This window comes from Protopterus annectens, chromosome 3.part0, assembly GCF_019279795.1.
Source record: "Protopterus annectens isolate FY-2018-M chromosome 3.part0, PAN1.0, whole genome shotgun sequence".
NCBI classification, from domain to species: Eukaryota; Metazoa; Chordata; order Ceratodontiformes; family Protopteridae; genus Protopterus; species Protopterus annectens.
The window spans coordinates 1,371,039,244-1,371,060,664 of record NC_056731.1 but is presented as its reverse complement, the minus strand read 5'-3'; the positions used below and the strand labels follow the sequence as shown (position 1 = coordinate 1,371,060,664).

The window sequence follows — 21,421 nt, the reverse complement described above, 5'->3', positions numbered from 1 at the left end:
TCATCTTGAAAGGCCAACTGTGACTTGTGAAACCACATTTTCCTGGCCTCTTGCTGTATCCTGGAGAAGGAGCGTTGAGGGGTAGAAAATTTGATTCCCACAGCTGAGAAGTTCTTGCCTTCCTGTTCACTGCAGGTGAGGTTTTCTTTGACCGAAGGGTCAAAGAGGTTAGATCTATCAAAGGGGGCGTTGGTGAAGGACATCTTAAAGGACTCCGTAAATCCACAAAGGCACAGCCAGGCGTAACTCCGAACAGTATTGCCTGTACCAGCTGGCTGAGAAGCACCACCCGCAGAATTGGCAATCAGTCTCATCGAGGAATTGGCTAGGGAATTGGGCGTAGACAGCTTGGGGGTTACCTGATTTAGCTCCCTGGCAGGAAGTAACTCAGAAAGGGAAAGGGTAAGCTCCTTGACAAAGTCCTTCTGGAGTCAGGTGAAATGTGCCAAGAAGATATGTGCTCGCAGCCCGAAGGAAGCCGAGGTGAAGACCCACTTTCAGTGTCTGCCAATTGTCTGGGACTCTCAGTTAAGGGGATAAACAGACATCGTCTCCTCCGCCAGTTCTTTCTTGGTGGCGGCAGGTACTACAATAGCATCAACTGGCACACCCTTAGACCAGAACTGTTTGCCAGAAGGGGGACTGACAAATTTATCTCAGCTCTTGGGAACAGACTCCACAGTACCCGGCTCCTTCCACGCCCTGCTAGCAATAAGATAAATAAGTTCATCATGGGAGGGAACCAAGGAGGTAAATTATCCCGTCCCAAAGCCTTCAGGAACACACACTCCTTGGGAGGACTGGGGTAGGGAAAACCATCATCTCAAACTTAAGGATCTCTAAGCTGTCCCCAAAGGAGATATCTTTGGGTGGAAACCTGGGGGACCCATCCCCTTCATCAAGGTCTATATCCTCCATGAGAGAGACTGCAGAGGAGTCTAGGGGCCTCCTCTTGCACAATCTCTTCTGAGACACCTCCTCGGGGGGGGGGGCTCGGGGGAGGACACAGAAGAAAAGGTGACCCCAAGGGTGTGGCTACCACTTGAAGGCTAGTTTGGGAGGGCTGACTGGGAACAGGATGAGAAGAGTCCACCCGGGGGGTATGATGGTCCCTGGGAAGCCAGGAGGAGCCTCTCGTGGATTAGAAAGTCCTCTCTGCAACCGAGAAGGCCAAAGGGCTGGAAGATGCCCCATATGCACCCCCATCTGGCAAGACTACCTGAGAAGAGAGATCAGAGCAAACCAGCACCCCCTGGCCCCCAGAGAGTACCAGCTCCAAGCTGTCAAGGGCCAAAGCACCAAGGGGAGGGACCCAGTCCAAAAAGACAAGTCTAGAGCCCCCAAGCAAGGACTCCAGGGTGACAGATCAGACCCAGAACTCCATCTTCCCAGGGGAAAGCCAAGCAAAGGCAGACAGGTACTCCAACAGGGTAGACACATAGAGGCCTCTAGGGACTCCCATCTCCTCCCCTATGCGACCCAGGGCCTGAGGGTCCAAAACCAGGTGAATCAAATGAGGAAAAGCCAGCAAAGCAGTAGGAGAGATGGACCCCTGGCCAGATGGACAGGGGACACAAGAAGCCCCAACTTTATCTCAGCCTTGAGAAAGGACCTCATCATTCTGTCCACATCGGTCAGGAACAAGCTCCTGGAGGACCTAGATAAGGCAGAGGACCTAGCTGGGAATGGATGTCTGAAGCCCACATACCTCCCCTGCCTGTCTGGAGAGTGCCTCCTGTGCTTAGAAGGAGAAGGGGACTGCCCCAAGCCAGAACCCGATGGAGAGTCCTCAGTAATTGTGGGATCTGACCACCTGGAATCCAATGGCAAATGAGTATCTGAATGCCTGGATCCCACGACTCGGATCCGAGGAAGCCGGATTTGTGGCTGGTCCGGATCTGGCTGGATCTGAAGACCTCAATCTGGAGGCTTTGGATCTGGGAGTAGATTCCCTTGACCTCGGATCTCAGGCCCTGGATCCTGAAGGAGTGCTCTAGGACCTAGGATCCAAGGACATCGGATCTGACTGGTCTGAGGCTGGAGTCGTATCCAAGGACCTGGGATCCGATAGCCTGGGCCTTTTAGACGAAGAAGACCCAGGAAGAAAGGTGGCCTTCCTCTTAGGATTGGAGGGTCCAGATTTGGCTATGTTCTGGGCCAATGGACCCGCCTGGACTAAATCTTTCAAGAGGAGTTTGTTTCGGCACTCAACCAGAGCCCTGGGATTGAATGTGGCACAAATGTTGCACTCACCCTCCAGATGGTCGGCACCCAAACAATAAAGGCACTCCTCATGCGAATCAGACATGGGCATCTTCCGACCACATGAGGAGCACCGTTTGAACCAAACAGGCTTCCCCGACATGATGGGTACAAGAAAACACACCAAAGCCTAAGAGGGACACTAAACTTGGAAACCAGAGGAAGAGTTACTGTCAAAAGTCAGAAAAACAACAGGCCACACTATGAAATATACAGTACAAAACTATAAAACTACAAGAAAAGAGGAGCCAGAACAAAAATGGTGTAGAGTCAGAGAATATGCACTTGAAACTGTGTGTGGCAAACAACATCTGAGGGGTTACAGGGCAGCAAGGGATCATGGGAGTGGGAGGAGCTCGTGCCTAGAAGCTGTCTGCAAAGTTGCGAGCTGGAATCCGATGTCAGATCCTACAACCCCAAGAGTGAGGAATAGTGACATGGATAACATCGGATCAGGTTCTACCTGAATAAAACTGGAGTGGTCTGTTGACATGTATACAATGCAGCATATGTAGCTTGGAAAGAGTACATGCAGGTAGTACAGACTGAATAAGATTTATCTCAGTAGCTACTTTGGGTTCAAAAAAACATATTTGCTAATAAGGAAAATATCCTTCTAAAAAACAGATATAGGGGATGTTTAACACACAAATGTCTATAACTCTTCTAACTGAAGTAATAGCTACTAAAAGAGTTTCAACTCTGCAGTTGCAATGGATCCAAATAATATAAGATTACAAGTCTCACTGAAGAACAAGATCTTCAAAAGGCTTAGAACTATACCTTTAAGGTGTTACACACTTTCAAAGGTGCTAGGGAAACATCAGAGCCTGCATTTATGTTGAGCAGTGGCAACAAGAAGCACTAATATGGGAGAATAACTAAAATCTGTATTGACTATATGAAAAAGTTAGCCTAATACTGCAAACACTAGAAATATGAATTTTTCCAAACATTTGAAAATAATGCGTACAGAAAAACATATACTCTTGCTATTGTATATATTTCAAATATTAAGTCTCTGGGCATAAGTGAGAATCTATACCATTTTAGAGGGGTTTGAAGACTTATTTGCCAAGGAAGAATCCATGCAGTCAAAGGGAGTGGAAATCCATATGAGGCTTACTGGGCTGTTGGGTCAGCAGGGATTTGATGGGTCTCAAACACAGATGCTCTAGAGATTACACCTGAGCAAGAGGAACCAAACCTGCAAAGGCCAAAATATGGCTATGAGAATGACTATGGACTTGTAACCTAGGTTGCTGAATGAACTTCAGAATAAGAAAATTAGGGAAAAGTGTAAAGGAGTCCAGGGGATCACTGCTGAATGGTAGTATCCCTGGGATACTTCCTGAAGAAGGAATGAGGGAAATTATGGTACTGTACTTGGTGCTGGTTGGTGATGCGAAGGTTGCACCAAGGAATTTTCCACTGACAGAAGAGCTTCCATTACCGCGAAGGTCTGAGGAAGCACTTGAGTGGCATCAATATGCAATGACTGAGCCTGATCACTGGAAACTGGTTTCCTAAAGAATGAGGCTGGCAGTCAGAAAACAGTCTACTGAAACAGCCCATTTTCAAATCTTCACCATTGCTCAGTACAAATTAGGAGTGAGTTCCCTTTGCTTGTTTATATATGAACCCACTGCCAGGCTGACAATATGAATATCTATCGCACAATGCAGTAGGCAGCCCTCAAAGGCCTGAATGGTGAGGACTACAGCCCTCATCTCAACAGCACTGATGTACAATGCCCCCCCGACCCCAGGGAAGAAGTGACCGAGGTGACCGCCATGACTGGGGTTCGGATCTGGAATGGAGTGCCCAGATTTAGGTTTGGAGTGCAAAGCCACCACTTACACTGCAATCTACAAGCACTAGAAATCTTGATCTGAAGTGTCACAGAATTCTCATGAAAAACCTGGACAAAAATGACTGTACAGCTTGTGGTTGCCATTAACTCCAAGGCCTAGGACACATGAATTTGTTACCGACAGAAACTGAGCAACTGATGAGACCAAGTTTTGTGATGGAAAGATCGTGTCCATAGGAAAACAAACCCTGCACAACAATGTATCCAGGGTACAGCCCATAAAAGTCAGTCTCTGAAAAGGCTCCCAATGGAGCATTGCAGTGTTTAATGTTGTCCCCAGAAACTGAAGGAGATTGAGAAGAGACTCCCAAAGCAGATGCTGACCTGTTCCATGATGATGTCGCTAGCATCCAGTCATCCAGGAATGGAACATCTTCATCCCTAGCAGATTCTGGTCCACAGCAACCACACATTTGTTGAATGCTCTGGGGGACGTAATGAGATGGAATAGCAGAATCTGGAAGAGGTACTACTTGGCTTCTATATGGAAACACAGAAACCTCTTGGACTCTCTAACAATTTTATTTATTTTATTTAATATTTGTTTACCGGGAAAGTCTGACTGGGATAGACCCCATTTTCAGCGAAGGCACGAGGAGAAACACCCACATGCATGTCTTTGGAATGTGGGAGAAAATGCAGGGAAGACATGCACATTCAGCATAAAAGGCACCCCATCCAAGAATTTAACTGGAGAACCTCTTGTTGTGAGGTGACAACGCTAACCACTGCACCACTGTAGATAGGCATCAGGAAAGACTGGATTGCACCATGAACATCCAGAAAGTTTCTCTAGGAATAAATTCACTGAGACCTCTCAAGTTTAACAAAGGCATAAGGATCCTTTGCCTTTTCTGGGTACCAAAGAACTTGGAGCAATATCCTAATCCTTTTGGTTTGGAGGGAGAGAGAGCTCCTTTCTTTCTTTCTTTGTTTATTTAATTTATTTGTTTCAGTTTGATGACTGGGGAAGTCCACCGGGCCTAAAAAAAGAGCCCATTTTCAGTGAAGGCCCAGGGAAAAAAGCTCCAGTAACAATGAAAAACATATTTACATATACACATACAAAGCAACAAAGTCATACAGCTTTATGCAGCATTCTACAGTTTAAAAAAAATTTACGTTCTACAATAATGATAATAATAATATCTAGCAACTGTACAGTCTAAGAGTCATTAAGAGTGAATTACAATTTAATTTTTATATTCCACAATAGTAGTAAAATTTTAGCAACAGTATAGTCTAAGGGTCATTAACAATCAATTACAATTGATAACGATAAATTGTTGGAAATAAACCAGTAACAAAATCTGGAGGTTAAGGAGGAGTAGGAGGGCAAATGATGTGAGTGCAGAGATGATGCATAGAGTTAGAAGGTGGGTTTTGATATAGGAGGGTCCTATGTGGGGAAGGAGTGAGGGCATTCCCACTTTGAAGACCGGTAGGAATGGAGGAGGGATTTAAAGTTAGAGTGGTTGTGAGTATTCTAAGGAAGGGAGAAACAGAGTCCCATAATTTAGCTAAGTAGCAGGATAGCAGAGTGTCCAGATGTCCGTAAAGGTTTGTGGATTTTGAGCAGGTTCTGATTTTCTAACTTAAGTGAGTGATTAGGAATAAGGGGTTAAGGAGGTGGAGAGAGAGGGACAGGAGGATGGGTTAAATATTAGCTTATGGTCAGTGGTGAGTTTAAGGAGGTTCAGATAGTTGGGAAGTGCGAGCTACTGCAGTGAGTGGAGGGAGATGCAGTGATAGGATGAGTTCCTAGAGTTGGTGAAGAATTTGCAAATTTTACTGTAGCAGGCTTCTAATTTAGTTTCAAGGCTGAGCTGAAGATTTGAGAACGCAGAAGCGCCATACATTAGAGAGGGGAGAAGGTATGTGGAGGGAAGGGGCTTTCTGATGGAGGGGGTGAGATAGTGGTTATGCCTATATAGGGGTCCTAATTTTTGGTGTGTTTTTTTTTAAGGTTAGTTTGGATGTGAATATTGAATTTTAGATGTTTGTCAATGATGCTGAACAGTTTGGTGTGAGGGACAATTTCAATGAGGGTGTTATTCTGGCTTATGATCTTGAAGGAGTTTTTATTAATGGGGGAGTGTTTAGATGTGAAAAAAAATCATTAATTTGGTTTTATTCGCGTTAAGGGCTAGGTGGTTGTTTTGCATCCAGGTTTCAGTATTTGAGAAAGCTGACTGGGTTATCTGCAGAAGGTTGGAAAGGGTGTCAGCTGAGCAGATGATTGCTGAATCATTTGCATACTGGATTAGTGTAGAATTGAAGGTGGAGTGGGGAAAGTTGTTGATGAATATACTGAAAAGTAAGGGGCCAAGGACAGAACCTTGGGGTACCTCAGTAGGGGTGTATAGAAAGGAAGAGGTGGAATGTTTCCATTTAACAGTTTGTTGTCTTTTGGAGAGGTAACTGGTGAACCAAGCTATGGTGGAATGAGAAAGATTGAGGGAGGAGAGTTGTGATAGGAGTATATTGTGGGAGATGGTGTTGAAGGCTTTGGAAAGGTTTAGGAACAGGGTTGATTCTGCCGGAATCACAAGCATGGTTAATGGACTCGAGGAAGGAGAAGAGTGCAGTGATGGTACTGCGGCCAGGACGGAATTCATGTTGTGTGCGGGTTAGGAGGCTGTTTTGTGTTAGATAAGGCATCAGTTGTGAGTGAATACGTTTTTCCAGGACTTCTGAGAGGGGGGAAAGTATGGCAATAGGACGAAAATTACTGGTGTCAGTGTTTTTACCGCATTTATGGAGTGGGATAACGAATGCTGGTCTCCAAAGTGAGGGAACATAAGATTCTTGGATGGACCTATTTGTTATGATGGAGATAGGGAAGGCTATGCTGTTGGCAGATAGTTTGAGGAAGGATGCAGGTAAATTATCTGGTGCATTGGAGCATGGTTTCAGTCAGAGGAGGAGGTTTTTTTTATTATGCGTGTGGGCACAGGATTGAGGCTGAAGAAGGGGTATGTGTTTAGAGATCAGAGGGGAAAGTATGGGGGGGAGATATTGGAGGTGAGCTAGGGAAGCTGGCACCAAGTTTGGCTATACATTCCAAAAAGAAGGTGTTAAATGGGCTGTGTCTTGATCAGAGCAGATAGGGTTTGGGCATGGGTTGTCTTTATGAGCTTTCACACACCTTTTCCTGCTGCTGTCTTCTATTGGGATGGGACCCTTGGCAAGCATAGTCAGCGAGGCTGAAGTGGGGAAGCATGACCATTCCAAAAGTTACCACAGTTGCACTGGCTCCTTCCAAACATGTTATTTTACCCCTGCATGCCACACTTAACCCAGGAGTGATTTGAGATCTGTTGCATCCTAGAAAAGGTACACTGCATGGTCTGAAATTTCATACCAACAGAAGAAGAGGTCTTTCCTTGCCTTTGCATATTCTTCAGGCATGTTTGCACATATGAGTTGAAAACAGATTTGGCAAAGGGAGTACAGTTAAAGGTCGCCTTGGTGTCTTTTGAAAAAGCTATCAGGTGCAGCCACACATAGCAATGTACAGCGAGGCCAGTGCCTGCTGCCTTAGCTGCACATTCAGCTGAGTTGCTGGCAAATCTCATTGTAAGCCCAACAATGGGCAACACAGCTGCCATTTGTGACTGCAGTTTGTGTTTACATTGTCTACCTGGCAACTCCTCATTGGACATCTGATGCAATTTATCTGCAGACTCTTGCTGGAATCTTACGGTATGTGAAAGACAGTTTACTTCCCTAAAAGGAAAAGTAAAGTATGTGTAAACATGCGCCCAGAATCTGTCAAAAGAAACTGATTCTTTACTTAGGGATCGGCATCAAGGCTCTGCAGGGCTGGAGCTTTTACAAGGGCAGCTCCAGTAACAACAGAATAATGTCTGGGCATCTTAATCCAGCATGACTAAGACATGAACCAAACCCAGGTAACTCCACTGAATATGCAGAAATGTACACCACCACACTATGCCAGTATACCCTGTAGGAACAAGTGGACAGCAAACACAAGAAACAAACCCACATGGTGGAACCATAATATCAACAAGCTTTATAATGAAAGGAAAATAATTTTGGCCACAAATTAGAAGAGTAATTTCTATAATGTTACAGCCCTTGTCACTAACAAACAACTCGGAAGCTTAATAAAATCACCAATGCCAAGTCGGAGGTTGAAATAGCTACCAAACACAATTAGCATTTTTTAAAGTTATGTTCATAATCTCAAAAGCACAACGCAGCAATGCATTGCGATGATGGTGAATGATGTTACCTACACTGAGGCTGAACAGTTAGTAAACCTACTGGCCTATAAATTTAGCTCTAACTTTACTCCTCTCTCCCCTGTCCTTCAAGATAAACCTAAAATTGGCTCACCTCCAACTATCACACAAAACCAAGTCCTAAAACTGCAATCAAAAGGTAAAAATACTGCATCGATGGGTCCTGACAATATCCCTGGATACATCTTAAATAGCATGAAGCAAGATTTAGCCACAGCTCTAACAACACTCTTCAATCTTAACCTCCATACAAGTTTCATACCAAGTGAATAGCGAATGGAAAACAGCTATAGCCACTCTACTACATAAGGGGGAGCCTTCCACAGACCCAAGCAATTACAGGCCCATAAGACTGACCAACATTTATAAGCAAAGCCTTGGAAAGACATAGTATTAATCAATAGGAACATATGGAACATCCAAACACTGGACTCATCTCCGTTTAAATTCATCAAATGCAGGTCATGCTTACTCAATCAGGTAGCATTTCTGAAAAGGTCACTAAAGCAATGGATGAAGGTAAGATGGGAAACGCCGCATACCTTGACCTGGCCAAAGCTTTTGTCACAATTCCTCAACTGAGGCAAGGTTGGAAAGCTAAATAAACCTCTATGTCACCCGCTTGGTTGCCAACTGTCTCACAGGTAGATGCAAATAATCAAAATAGGGAAAATTCCCTCCACAGAGACCAGTCCCCAATGGAGTTCCCTAGGGTTCTGTGGTGCGACCTCCCTGTCTGGCATCTACTCTTCTGAAGTAAAAGCCAACACCAAAGGGCGCTAGGTGATTACATTTGCAGACGACTACAAACTAGGAGCAGTTACTGAATCCCCAAATAACCTAGCCATCCTGCAGGAAGGTTTGTCTCAAATAAATAGCTGGTATCAAAGTCATGGTCTGAAACTAATGCCAAAAAATGCATTACTGTAGTCTTTGGGAAGTGATCTACCACAGGCAACTACCACACTGACAATACTCTCCTAAGAGTTGACCCAGTTAGTCAAGATTTGAGAACTTATATGGACAGTGACCTAACTTTTGAGCGATGTGTCTATTGTTGTAAGAAAGTCATTCTATATTGCACAGCTTATAAAAGGACTGTATCTAGATCTGGAGATGTCATTACCCCTTCTACTCAGCCTTCATTAGGCCAATCATTGAATATAAAGCCCTATTTAGCAAGTATCTATCCAGATACATGCAACAACTGGAACACCCACAGAGAAACCTTACTAAAGGATGCAAAGCCTAAACAACATGTCCTACATGGATCAACTCAAACCCTGCCACTACACATAGTATCCTACAGGATGCTAATAGGTGAACTGTGTTTGGCATACAAGGCATCCTTAGTCTCATTACTGATGGATTTATGGCTTAACAGAAGGCCTAATGGAATCAGAAATACTTGGTCTAGGGATCTAAACCTCTTCTACAATATCAACAGAATGGTTTGGAGAGACGGGCATATATCACAGGGTATACTGCTGCTGTGGAACAGATTCCCAATCCACACAAAACAAAGTTCATTCCTGTCCATTTTCAACAGCAATTTAGCTCTATGGATAGGAAACAGAAAATTTATCCCAGGACTGCCCCCTGGATTACTAAAGGACAGAGGCAACTCCTCAATGTTTTATCCCATACATTTGTCCCCTCAAATTATATATGGTATGATCCCAGTTATACTTATTAGGAGTAGTATATAATTATTGATTATGTGATGGGTAAGGCAAAGCTACATCCAAATGGGATAAGTTATTTTGAGCAGAAAATGGGAAATTGGCTAGGTTTAAAATGGACCGCAAGGACAGCTAGCTTAGTACTTTGTTATGAACCTATGACAGGTTGGAGGATCTTCCCTGGCCTCCTTCAGTCAGGTGTCACAATATCTAGTCTTTCACATTCAGCTCTCATCTATCTGCCCATCTTCTCTAAAGAGGGACAACCCAAGGAAAAAAAGTTGGGGACATTCACTAAGCGTCCTGTAGAGTGTTTTGTGGACAACTTGTGGGGCCTGTGAACCTTTCTCCTCTATCTCATCAAGAGCTTCTAATAAATTAGGATCATCAGGATGGGGAGTGCAAACCCAATTCATCCTTGATACATGGTGGTAGGACAGTTTGAAAGACAGTCTACATGCTTTCATTTATCAGTCCTTAGAGGTGACAGGTTTAAAGAGGATTAACAAACTGAGGGTGGATCAGATACCACAGCCAGACCCAATATGAGGTTTGCCATCTGTCCAAAAAAAGAAGAAAAAAAATGCAAGTAGTTAGAGTCCATGCAATGGTAGTTTGTGGTTGAAGTTATTAAGAGTGTATAGACATCAGGGGTAACATCTACAGAACTAGCTAAATCAAAGGCTTAGGTTCCTCCTGCTTATGACTGGAGCCTGTCGAGGCTGACATTGATACAGAAAGACTCTGTATCTGGCTCTACTCTTTCTACCTGACCTTCAACATCATAGCAGCCCATAGTCTGTTAAAATTCTCTATCAGTAAACAAAGATGAATTTTCAGTGTTAACCAGTTTAACAGAAGACTTTTCAATAACAAGTTTGACTGACAGCTTGGAAGCACTACCAAATGACTCAGTTTTACCATATGATTCAGTTTTCTTAAGTGAGGATCTGGAAAACAAAGCTGATAGTCATTTATGTTGTCCATTTTATCTCTTCATATGTTTAACAGACTTGGACTGAGCATTCACCAGTTCAGCCCTTGAAGTCAAAGAAGTCTATCCTGAAGCTGCTCCTCTGTGGGAGGCTGTGAAACCTTTTTCCACTTTAAATAATATTGTTTTTCTAGTCTCTTAGAATACTGGAGGTAAAACCTTTATACATCTCACAAAAAGCTTCAAAATGCCATCCAAACAATACATACACAGGTAGTGTTTGCCATAAGGTGGCAGTTTGCCACTGCATTTAAACTTTTTAAATGCTTCACGATGTAAAATTACCATCAGACTGCTACTTGACAAGGAAATACAGGATGATCACCCACCAGTTAGTTGGCTGCAAACACATCTGCTGTACAGATTAGATCAGCACAGCAAGCCTTCAAAGAGCACAGAAGCATCATTTCTGCAAGCGGCTCAGTCATCATGTGAATACTGTGCAGGTCGCATAAGTCATGGTCAGGCACACATATACTGCAGACTGCAAAGAATTATCAATGTAGCACAAAGATGAACCACAACTTGCGTGCACAGGATGGTTGTGCAAACTGGAGGGGTCGGAGAATTGCAAGGACATACTGGATCACATTTTGCATATAGGGTGAAATTCACAGTGTGCTGTTTATATTTCTCCTTCACAGTTCTCTTATGCAATACTTGTGGGCAACAGCCCATAAGAAAGCTCGTATTGTGAGATAGCACTCCTGGATTCCAGCACCACACACAGACAACACCCCCTCAACACAACCTGCCTTCTCCAAGGAGTTATCGGGTTTCACAATTAGGAATGTTGACCTATAGTTGTCTGCAGTATTTTGCCTTGTCTAGATTACTGTGCAAGAAATCACAAGCATACACAAACTTCATCAAATGTTCTACCAAGGGTCTTTCTAGAGTTGTACTCCTAATATTTTTACAATATCCCATCAGTCTCATGGAGAAGACCATTTTGGTCTCCCCCAAACAACTGATACCACAAGGGCATTGCACTACATACACATCAATTTTGATGTTGCAGAATTCACCTCTCATAGTTCAATGAAGTTAACAGGAAGAATGGTGAATGAATCAAAAACAGGACAGCCAAGGTGAATGGTAAAATGCAAGAACACCAAAAAAAAAAAAAAATCACCCAAACTATTTACAATCACAAATCTACACACACACTGGCCACATGACTATCTGTACCCAAATATGGGATGATGCCAAGCTCTGAATGCATTCCTCAGGGCACTTAAGATGACTGCATACCATAATGTCCTGTATACCAGTTCTCTTGGAATAAGAAGATACATTTCTTCTTTGGAGACCTTTACCAATTTTCTTCTTTCATTTTGTACCTACATGGTCCCCTTGGCAGCACATTTTATGAAGTGTCAGAATAGCATTTATAATATTAAAGCTGAAGTGCTGTATCACTATAAAAATTCTGAACATATTGTTAATGAAGTGTTTTGAGAGTTAAGGAAATTTGTTTTATTTTACAATGTAAAAACGGTTTAATTCTAATTTTAAATAAGGAACGGCACTGGAATGCAGTAACTGTGTAATTATTTTATTGGTTATATGGGGTGGTCTTGATTTTAAATTCACTTTTTTTAGTTTTGTGCTACTTCCTGGAAGGCTGTAATGCCACGGCAATACAAGTTAATTAAACCCTTCATATGCTTGCCAGTTTCTGTTGTTGGAGCTGAACACCAGCCTCCTCACCAGGGGTAGCATCCTCAGTGGTACTCTAATCACTTCCATCCCTTGGAATGGACATAGGTAGTTTGGTATAAGTCACTCAAGATTAACACTCCTAGCCATGTCAACTACGAACAGTCAAATCTTTGGGTAAAGCAGCTGCAAGTCAGGGCTCCTTTTCTGTGCAACGGAGTTAACTATGGAATCTTCTTTTCACCAGCAATTCTTATAACTAGAATCTATTCAGACACGTTGCACTCTCTTTGTACGTCTTCTTTCTGTTCTGACAGAGGATTTCATTTGCTTCTTCCCTCTACAATTGATGACCTGTCAAGCTCCGTCACCATCATCATTTTCTGCCAACCTTCCAGCTAACTCACTCTCTCTTCTAACTACACTGAAATCAACCCACAATCAAGAAAGTCTCAACCTTGTTGCCCTTCCTAGTTTGGGATTATGAAACAAAATGTTATCCCTACTGTTGACTACAGCAACACATTTAAGTCTCTCACTCCTTCTGAGCTGCTAGACAAGGTCATAAGTATTTTCACTGCTTCCGCAGGCTGTATGCCAAAGGAGGATGAAGCCTTCACTATGGACCAGGCAAACCATGTTCTATTACCAGCACAGGCATTCAAGGAACCAGGTTGGGGGGAGGATAAGCTTGAGCACCTGACACTAGCTTGCTCATTCTTTGGGAGAGGGAGGCAGCTAAACCCAAGGCACTGACAACAATTATGGGATGTTTGGACATATCACCCCCTGTACTGGCGGCACTGACTTGTTCTGCATCAGGATGGCACTTTCCTGCAGAAATAGGAATAGAAGTGTGTGTGTGTGTGTGTGTGTGTGTGTGTGTGTGTGTGTGTGTGTGTGCGCAAGCATGCAGACTTCCTCCCCCAACCAAACAGCCATGATGAGACTGGGATTGGTCTACAGGTAGGTTGCTCCAAGGGAACAGCAGGCTGATCTGTTCTCTGACATCCAAACTTTGCTGCACAGGGAAGGAACTGTCAAATAGGTCTTTCTGGCTGTAACCATATGGGTAGTAGAACAGTGATTTCACTTAGTGCAGGGGCTCTCACCACATAGAACAAATGGGCAAAATAGAGCAACTACCTGCACTATCAGACAAGGACCCTCTGAGGTGGGAATGGAGTGGGGGAAGTATTTAATTATCGTGTGGTCAGCCCTGTTTGCATCCAGCTCCTACTGCTTTACTTACTGAGTGTTCATTTCCTGTTCAAATCTAGCTCCTGCCCTTTCTCCTGCCCATCACTACTGTGAAGAATGGCACTGTGTATATTATTCCTGAAGAATGAAGGCCCCATGTATCTACTTGAAATCTTGAAAAATTAAGGTTCCTAAAGATTATAAGAATCTGCCGGAGATGGATGTCATTACCTCTGGCATAAAGCGATAAAACCCAGACTATGGATCCAGTAAACCAGAGTTCAACTAGCATCTTGGGTGCTTGACAGAGACGGAAGTAGAAGTGGAAAGCATTCATCCTCAGAAGGGTGAGAGGGATATGATAAATACAGCCACAATTCTACAAAGCAGGGGCAGTGTCATGGACTGCAACCATGGGTGGGGGATGAACTTTCAGTGCACAACATCACCACGACCACCTTGTAGCAAACCACATTAATAAGTGCACAGAAAAGAACACTCAAAAGGAGGAAGGTATTATGGGTACCTGTAGTGGGGTATGCAGCTTGTTCCCCCTTAAGGGGTGGGTTAGGCTACACAAAATGTCATCACTGTCAAGTTACTGGAGACAGCAAAAGGATGTCTCATGTCTGCCTAAATGATGGTCACTCCGGAAGGCTCTTGTCCCCATTGTATACTGCTGCAATTCTTTAGTAAGGAACAATGAATGGGCAGAGTCCCATTGGGGATGTCTGATGGTTGGTAGGCAAAGGGGACAAAAAGCACCTAGGGAAAAAAACTGGCCAAGATGGGGCAGGTGGGATCACAGAAACTCTTACTCAGACTTCAGCCACACTTTGGGAATCTCATTAGCAGGGTAAACAAGCACACTACGTGGTAAAGTCAGGCCAAAGCCTGAAGATATGCAGCTTCGAGGTCATGCAGCACTGGATATGCTAGCACCACCAGACAGGATGACAATACATACACTTTAATAAACTGCAGTCAACAAACTAGTTGCAGGAGGATGGAAAAGCTGGAAATGACAGAACGCAACTCCAGAAACCCCAAAGTATACTTAACGTTGTCTAATGAGTCACATAATTGATATACTGGCATTCATAGCAAATGTGAAAATACCAGCCCATGTTTTCAGTAGCCTAGTCCCTCTGACTAAACTTTTCCAGCTTTTGGTTCAGGTTGTTGACAACTAGTTCCACAAAAACACTGTTTGAAACTCTGCACAAGGAGGACATTCTGAGGGAGTTAAACTCTGAAGTGAAACAATCCTTTCTGAAACAAGTACTAGTATATACTATCTTGGTTAGAAATTCACCAACTATAAGAAAAAAACAGAAATCATAAGAAGTAAACAGTGGGAAATGCAGACGCAAACAAGTTTACTGCATAACTTATTAAATGCTCCTCTATTAAAAACACACAAGGGGACACGCATGCACACAGTATAACATAATTAGGAAGTTATATTTTAACATAACACAATGCAGGGCAGACAACTCATGAGACATTAGTACTCTTCACAGGCAAAGATAGTTTAGCACTTACCTATTTGTTTTCTGTACTGATCAATGGGCGTTTTGGAAGAAAATGCATCTTTTTTACCCATTGTTTTTTGCCTAGGGAAAAAAAAAGAGAGGACTAAGATTCAGGTACAAAACTTATTTGTAAATAACATAAAACTTACATTCTTAACTTAGCAGATAATCACACATGTTAATCTGTAGCACATAAATCATGCACTGTGAAATGCAAACTCATGCTAACCTCTATGGGAGCTGCACTCTATATAAAAGATAACATGGACAGAACACAGCTTTCACCTTGGAAAGAATTCAAGTTAGAGGCTGAGCAAGTAATCCCAAATAGAGACTTTCAAAATTATAGTCCAACATTTCTATATCATGTTTTGTTAACCATTACTGTAATTTAATGTTCAGGAAGTGGGAAAAGCAAGAAGATGAAAGACAGTGGAAGAAAAGAATTGGGGCTAAATGGGGCACTGGTACAGAATTAGGGGAAAATTCAAGCAAAATCTTTCATCATTTGGATGAAGCATTAAATTGAGATGTAATCTGTTTGAGTGATGACAGCTCAGTTAGATGTAAAAATCCTACAACACCTGTCGAAAAGGCTAAGTGAAGTTCCCAATGCCCTTGCCGGATAACACCATCTTGGGTCTTCCCTGGAAAGAGGCCACTAGCCAACTGGGACTAACCTGATCAAGAAAGGATAAACAAAATAAATACAAATAAAATAAAATCAGACATGCAAACAAGGGAAAAAGTTCAAAAGAATGGGATGTAAACATGGGAATGTGCTAGAAAAGCTTGAAAGTGTTAACAAATAGAGACAAGGCAAATTTGACAATGAAATGGAAATTCAGGCTCTAAATAGGAAAAGTAAAGAGACTCCGGACCCGAAGGTTGGAAAAACTGCACATTACTAAAAGTGCATATCCCATAGGCCCAAATATAGGCAAATAAAGAAAGTGACCAAGTATACATAAAAAGAGTAAATGACTAAGGCAATTGTATCTAGAGAGAATGACAGAATTCTTTTGGATGGAAAACAGCTGACAAAGTACTTTGTCATGTACATGAAAGTAAATAAGCATGATAAAGATAAAAAGGAGGTGTATTCGGAGAAAATGCCTTAAGATTTGTGAAAAAGAAAGGGAAAATTAATGGCAGAGCTTCAGGAGTGAGACCTAATTAAAGGGAATGTCCTGCAAATGGTACAACTTTTAAGTGTGTGTGTGTGTGTGTGTACATATAAATAACGGAATGACTCACTGAATCAAGAGAAGGCAGGTGCTCCCAAATACATGGAAATAGGCACAGATATTTTGCTTGGATTTATGGAATTCGCGACAAAGTGTAGCCCCACTCTCCACTCAAGTTACAGCATGTTTCATGAAAGCACACCATTCAAATAATGTGGGGGCACTTAAAAGTTACCCTTGTATTTCAGAAAGGGAAAAAATGAATCTATAAAGTAATAAAAAAACAAAATGTTTATGATGTTATTAAAATTCTAGCATATTTCATTATGCAAAATATATTACTCAAAAAGGTTTACACTATGATGTGATGCCATGACGTATGCCATGCTACACCCTTGAATAAGCAAGGATTATGGTAACTCTAAAGTAGCGAAGGCCAGTGTGGACCTATATACCATTCTGAATAAAGATTACAAGTTTTTTGACAGAAAAGTACAAGGGGCTTGAAATGGTCAGTGAGATAGATTACCCAAAATGAAGAGGTTGGGTAACCGAACATGCAATTAAAAGAGCAATTTTATTTGATTAAATTAGTATGCAGCAGCAAAATTTGATCAGGTGTGGTTAGATCTATTTTTAAAGAAGGTGTGGAAATGATTCAAATTCACCGGGGAGTGAAATGAAGAAGTATGCTTGTTAAATAAGTACCTGTGAGTATACAGCAGTAATAGTTTTTAAACTAGTAGTTGTAGATATTTCAGCAAAAGGAATATAAATGCATATATATATATATATATATATATATATATATATATATATATATACATACACACACACACACACACACACACACACACACACACACACACACACATATTTGTTCCGGTCATTTAGTCAAATGTCCATTTCTAACAAGAGCAAGGGGTGGTGCTTGATATCAAAGGTATGGAGAGGTGAATAGTCAAAATGTCAAAGGGATGCTTGTCAGGAAAGGTGAGTGGGACAGGAGGTGGTGACAGTATTTGTGCATGTGTGTGAGTGAGACTCAGGGTTAGGGTTAGGGATGGATTTTGTATGTTTGTGTGCAAGTGTGCATATTTTAGGGCTAGGGTAAGGGTTAGGTAAGGGAATGGATGTAGTGCTGTTAGTGTGTGTTTGTGCCGGTTTGTGTGTCTGAGTGAGTCTTATTGCAGTAACAATGTTACGGGAAAGTTGTTATTAAGATAATGTGTAGTACTAGGGTTGGGGAAGGGGCAGTGTAAGGGTTAGCACGTGTTACCAAGTCTAAACCTAATAACCTCCTCCCCCCCAAACCTAACTCTACACCTTACCATAAAAACCTTCTAGTAATACGGCTACTATTCAGATGAATATCAGGCTGGTGTTACTGGGTGGGAGGTGGAAGGGATTAGTGTAAAAACTGAGATAGGAAATACTTTTCCTACCTCGATCTTTTGTAACTATGATATTTACAGTGTTCAGTATTCAGTGTGTTCAAACTTCTTAAATGTTTTTTCATCATAACATTAAGAATGTTCGATCATTTTGCAAAACAACATCTATCTATATATAATTTATATATCCGTCTATAGATTATACTATGCACACACACACACACACACACACACACACACACACACACACACACACACACACACACGTATAATAAACATACATACATACATAGCTAGAGGCAAAAACTAATCTGAAACTCATTTTAAACCTGTTTCTTAAATGTGCACACTTTTGCAGTGCCCAAATGCATTACCTTATTTGGACACTTGCTCACTCACTGATAAACCTCCTTTCCCCACTGCTAAAAGACTCTGAGAACACCATTAACATCTGAATCCAGACAGGAAGGACTGCTTTGAACTCTTTAAATGAAAGCAATTGCCAAGTGAGTAACTACTTTACTTCTGGATTCTGGACAGTGGAATACATTCCTGAAACAGTGTTCTCTCTGTTGAATTATGCAACTCCTGTTTGGATTTCTAAGAAACAGATACACAGAAATAAAGCTCATCTTCTTAGCTATTGGTGGTAAAAGAGACAAAATGCTGATTAGAATCAGTGTATTTAAACACATTTTGCATTTTATTTGTTAATTTCACAACGTGCATGCAATGTAAATATATACTGGTATACCTTGCACAACAGTTTTTTTTCTGTTTTTTTTTTTTTTTTTTTAATAGGATTAGTAGTTAGGAAATAGACAAACATGATCTCTGTGGGGTATGAAAAACTGTGTGTGTCAACACTGTCTCTGAAAGGACTCCAACCTGCCCACTATGACCAAGACTGAGAAAAAAACGCTTTGTCTGTAGCCAAGATTCTAAACCATGAAATAGCCTCATAGTGCTTGTGAGGCCAGAGCATGCAGTTAAGCAATTCAATAAATCTCAGAATGTAGCTTCAGTTGAAAAACCTGGAGCTGAAAATGAATCCCCTCAAAGTAGCCAAAAGACTGAAACAGTCTGTACTGCAGTCGAAGGAGAAGCGCTCATACAATAGGTAGAAAGATATCTCTTTGTCAAAGGCAGGTGAGGAACTGAGGTAAAAACTTCCTTAATACAAGGATGGGTGTGACTATGCGCATAAATGTCACTCAAAAAACAAATCAGTCAGCACCTGACCAGGGGCAGTGTGCGAGGTTTTAACTCCTTTGTTCACAGATAAAATGCATGCATTAAGGTAGTCAATGGATATAGAATACTGTAATTACAGTAAAGCCAAAAATATTTTATTTGCATGTTTTAAACTTACTGTAAGTAATGTGTACAAGTTTCTGATTGAAGTACTGTGGGAAGTGCAGATACACAGATCACTTTTAAAAGGAATATCACGCATTTGTACACCCAGAAAGTTACTACTACTCCCCTCCTAAAACAAAACCACCAGTTTTAGACCTAGGGTAATGTGGCTATAGAACTCTGACAACACATCAGCATTCCAATTAACTGGTCAAGACCTGTGAATTGAAAGGAGTGGAGGGATAGTGCCCATTGACACAGCTTCGTATTGCCATATGTCTGTTTACACAGCCACTGCAAGGGGACATGGTCAGTTACTAAGTTTAGCTGCCTACCTAATAAAATGTTCTTTAAGTAATAAAAGGACCACTTTACTGCTAATAATCTCTCTCTTTCTTCCTCTCTCTCTCAAAACACATCCTGAAGAGAGATTCAGACATAATTTTCAGCTGATATAGCACACTGGTTGCCCATCACTGAATGTTTTGGGAAGAGTACTGCTTCCAAACCTCTTCTACACATACGTATATAGGGTAAAATAATTTTCAGGAGTCCTGAACATCGGTTTAGAACATAAACGAAAATAATATACTGACCATAATGATATATCCGAGTTGTCTGTCTTCATCTGGTTCAACCTGTGGGACTTGGAATCTGACAACTGTCAATTCTAAAGCCTTTAGCTTACATTGGCTCCACCTCCCTTACACATAACTCCCTGCTCCCCTGTCAACTTCCTCGATCTAGTTAGCAAATATTGGCTCCATCTCCCTTACCCATAACTCCCTGCTCCTCCATCAACTTCCCCGATTTAGTTAGCTGCCATTGGTGGTCTGCAGCTTGGACCTTGACGCCACGTGTTTTTTTGGCTTGTTTCTCAAATTTTTTGTAGGAGTTGTGAGATTTTCCTTTCTCTTACCCTTGTTTTCTAGTGCTAAGACTTTGTGCAGAAAACATCGGATCATTCTTTTTAGCTCATCAAATGTTGTGTGCCTCAACTGACCTTTGCTTCTTCACAGGAGCATTTCCTTTCATGAGACAGTCAAAGGGCACACAATAGCTGCAAAATTAGTTACAATTTTTTCGCAGTATGCAGCTAGAACAAGAAAAGCCATCACCTGCCTTTTAGTGGAGGATATATCACAATATCTTATGGCTTCTATCTTTTCTAGTTATGGTCTTACAACTCCCTCTTCATATAAGGCAACTCAAATACTTGACTTCCATAATTTTATATATATATATATATATATATATATATATATATATATATATATATATATATATATAGAGTTCCCTATCAGAAGCCTGAAACACTATAAGCCTGAAAATCAAAATCCTGAAAACTATAGACTGAAAGTTCAAAATCCTGAAAGCCCAAAATCCTGAAAACACAAATAATGCTAATATGTCACTATAAAGACACTAATATCTACCAACTGACCCTGACCCTAACCCTAAGGTCCGTCACTATCGCACACTCACCTGACCCGCTCCCTAACCCTAACTCACTTAAACCGCCCCTAACCCCAATATTTGTCACTATTGCATACATGCCTAACCCTGCGCCCTAACCCTAACTCACTTAAACCGCCCCTAACCCTAACATAAAACCAACCGCACACTTACCTGAACCCAAGGCATGACCCAACACCACAGGGCTAACAATAGCAAAGCCACAATGACGTCAGTATGTCCATTTTGTGTTTTCAGGATTTTGGGCTTTCAGGATTTTGAACTTTCAGTCTATAGTTTTCAGGATTTTGATTTTCAGGCTTCAGATAGGGAACCATATATATATATATATATATATATATATATATATATATATATATATATGTGTGTGTGCGTGTGTGTATGGATGTATATGTATATCTATTTATACACATGCATACATTCATATGAATATATATATATTTATCTATATCCATCTATATATGCACATACACACATTATATATAAACACATTTTATATATATATATATATATATACATATACTCATAC

The 21,421-nt window shown here is 41.6% G+C and overlaps 1 protein-coding gene across 1 annotated transcript in view; it reads right to left on the bottom strand.

Moving 5' to 3' along the window:
• TRIQK (triple QxxK/R motif containing) overlaps positions 1 to 21,421 on the bottom strand; it is a 196,425-nt gene that overhangs the window by 104,412 nt on the left and 70,592 nt on the right. The window contains exon 2 of the mRNA XM_044065456.1: positions 15,487 to 15,557. Coding sequence (XP_043921391.1) covers positions 15,487 to 15,547 — 61 coding nt within the window. The 5' untranslated portion in view covers positions 15,548 to 15,557. The remainder of the gene's footprint in view (positions 1 to 15,486; positions 15,558 to 21,421) is intronic.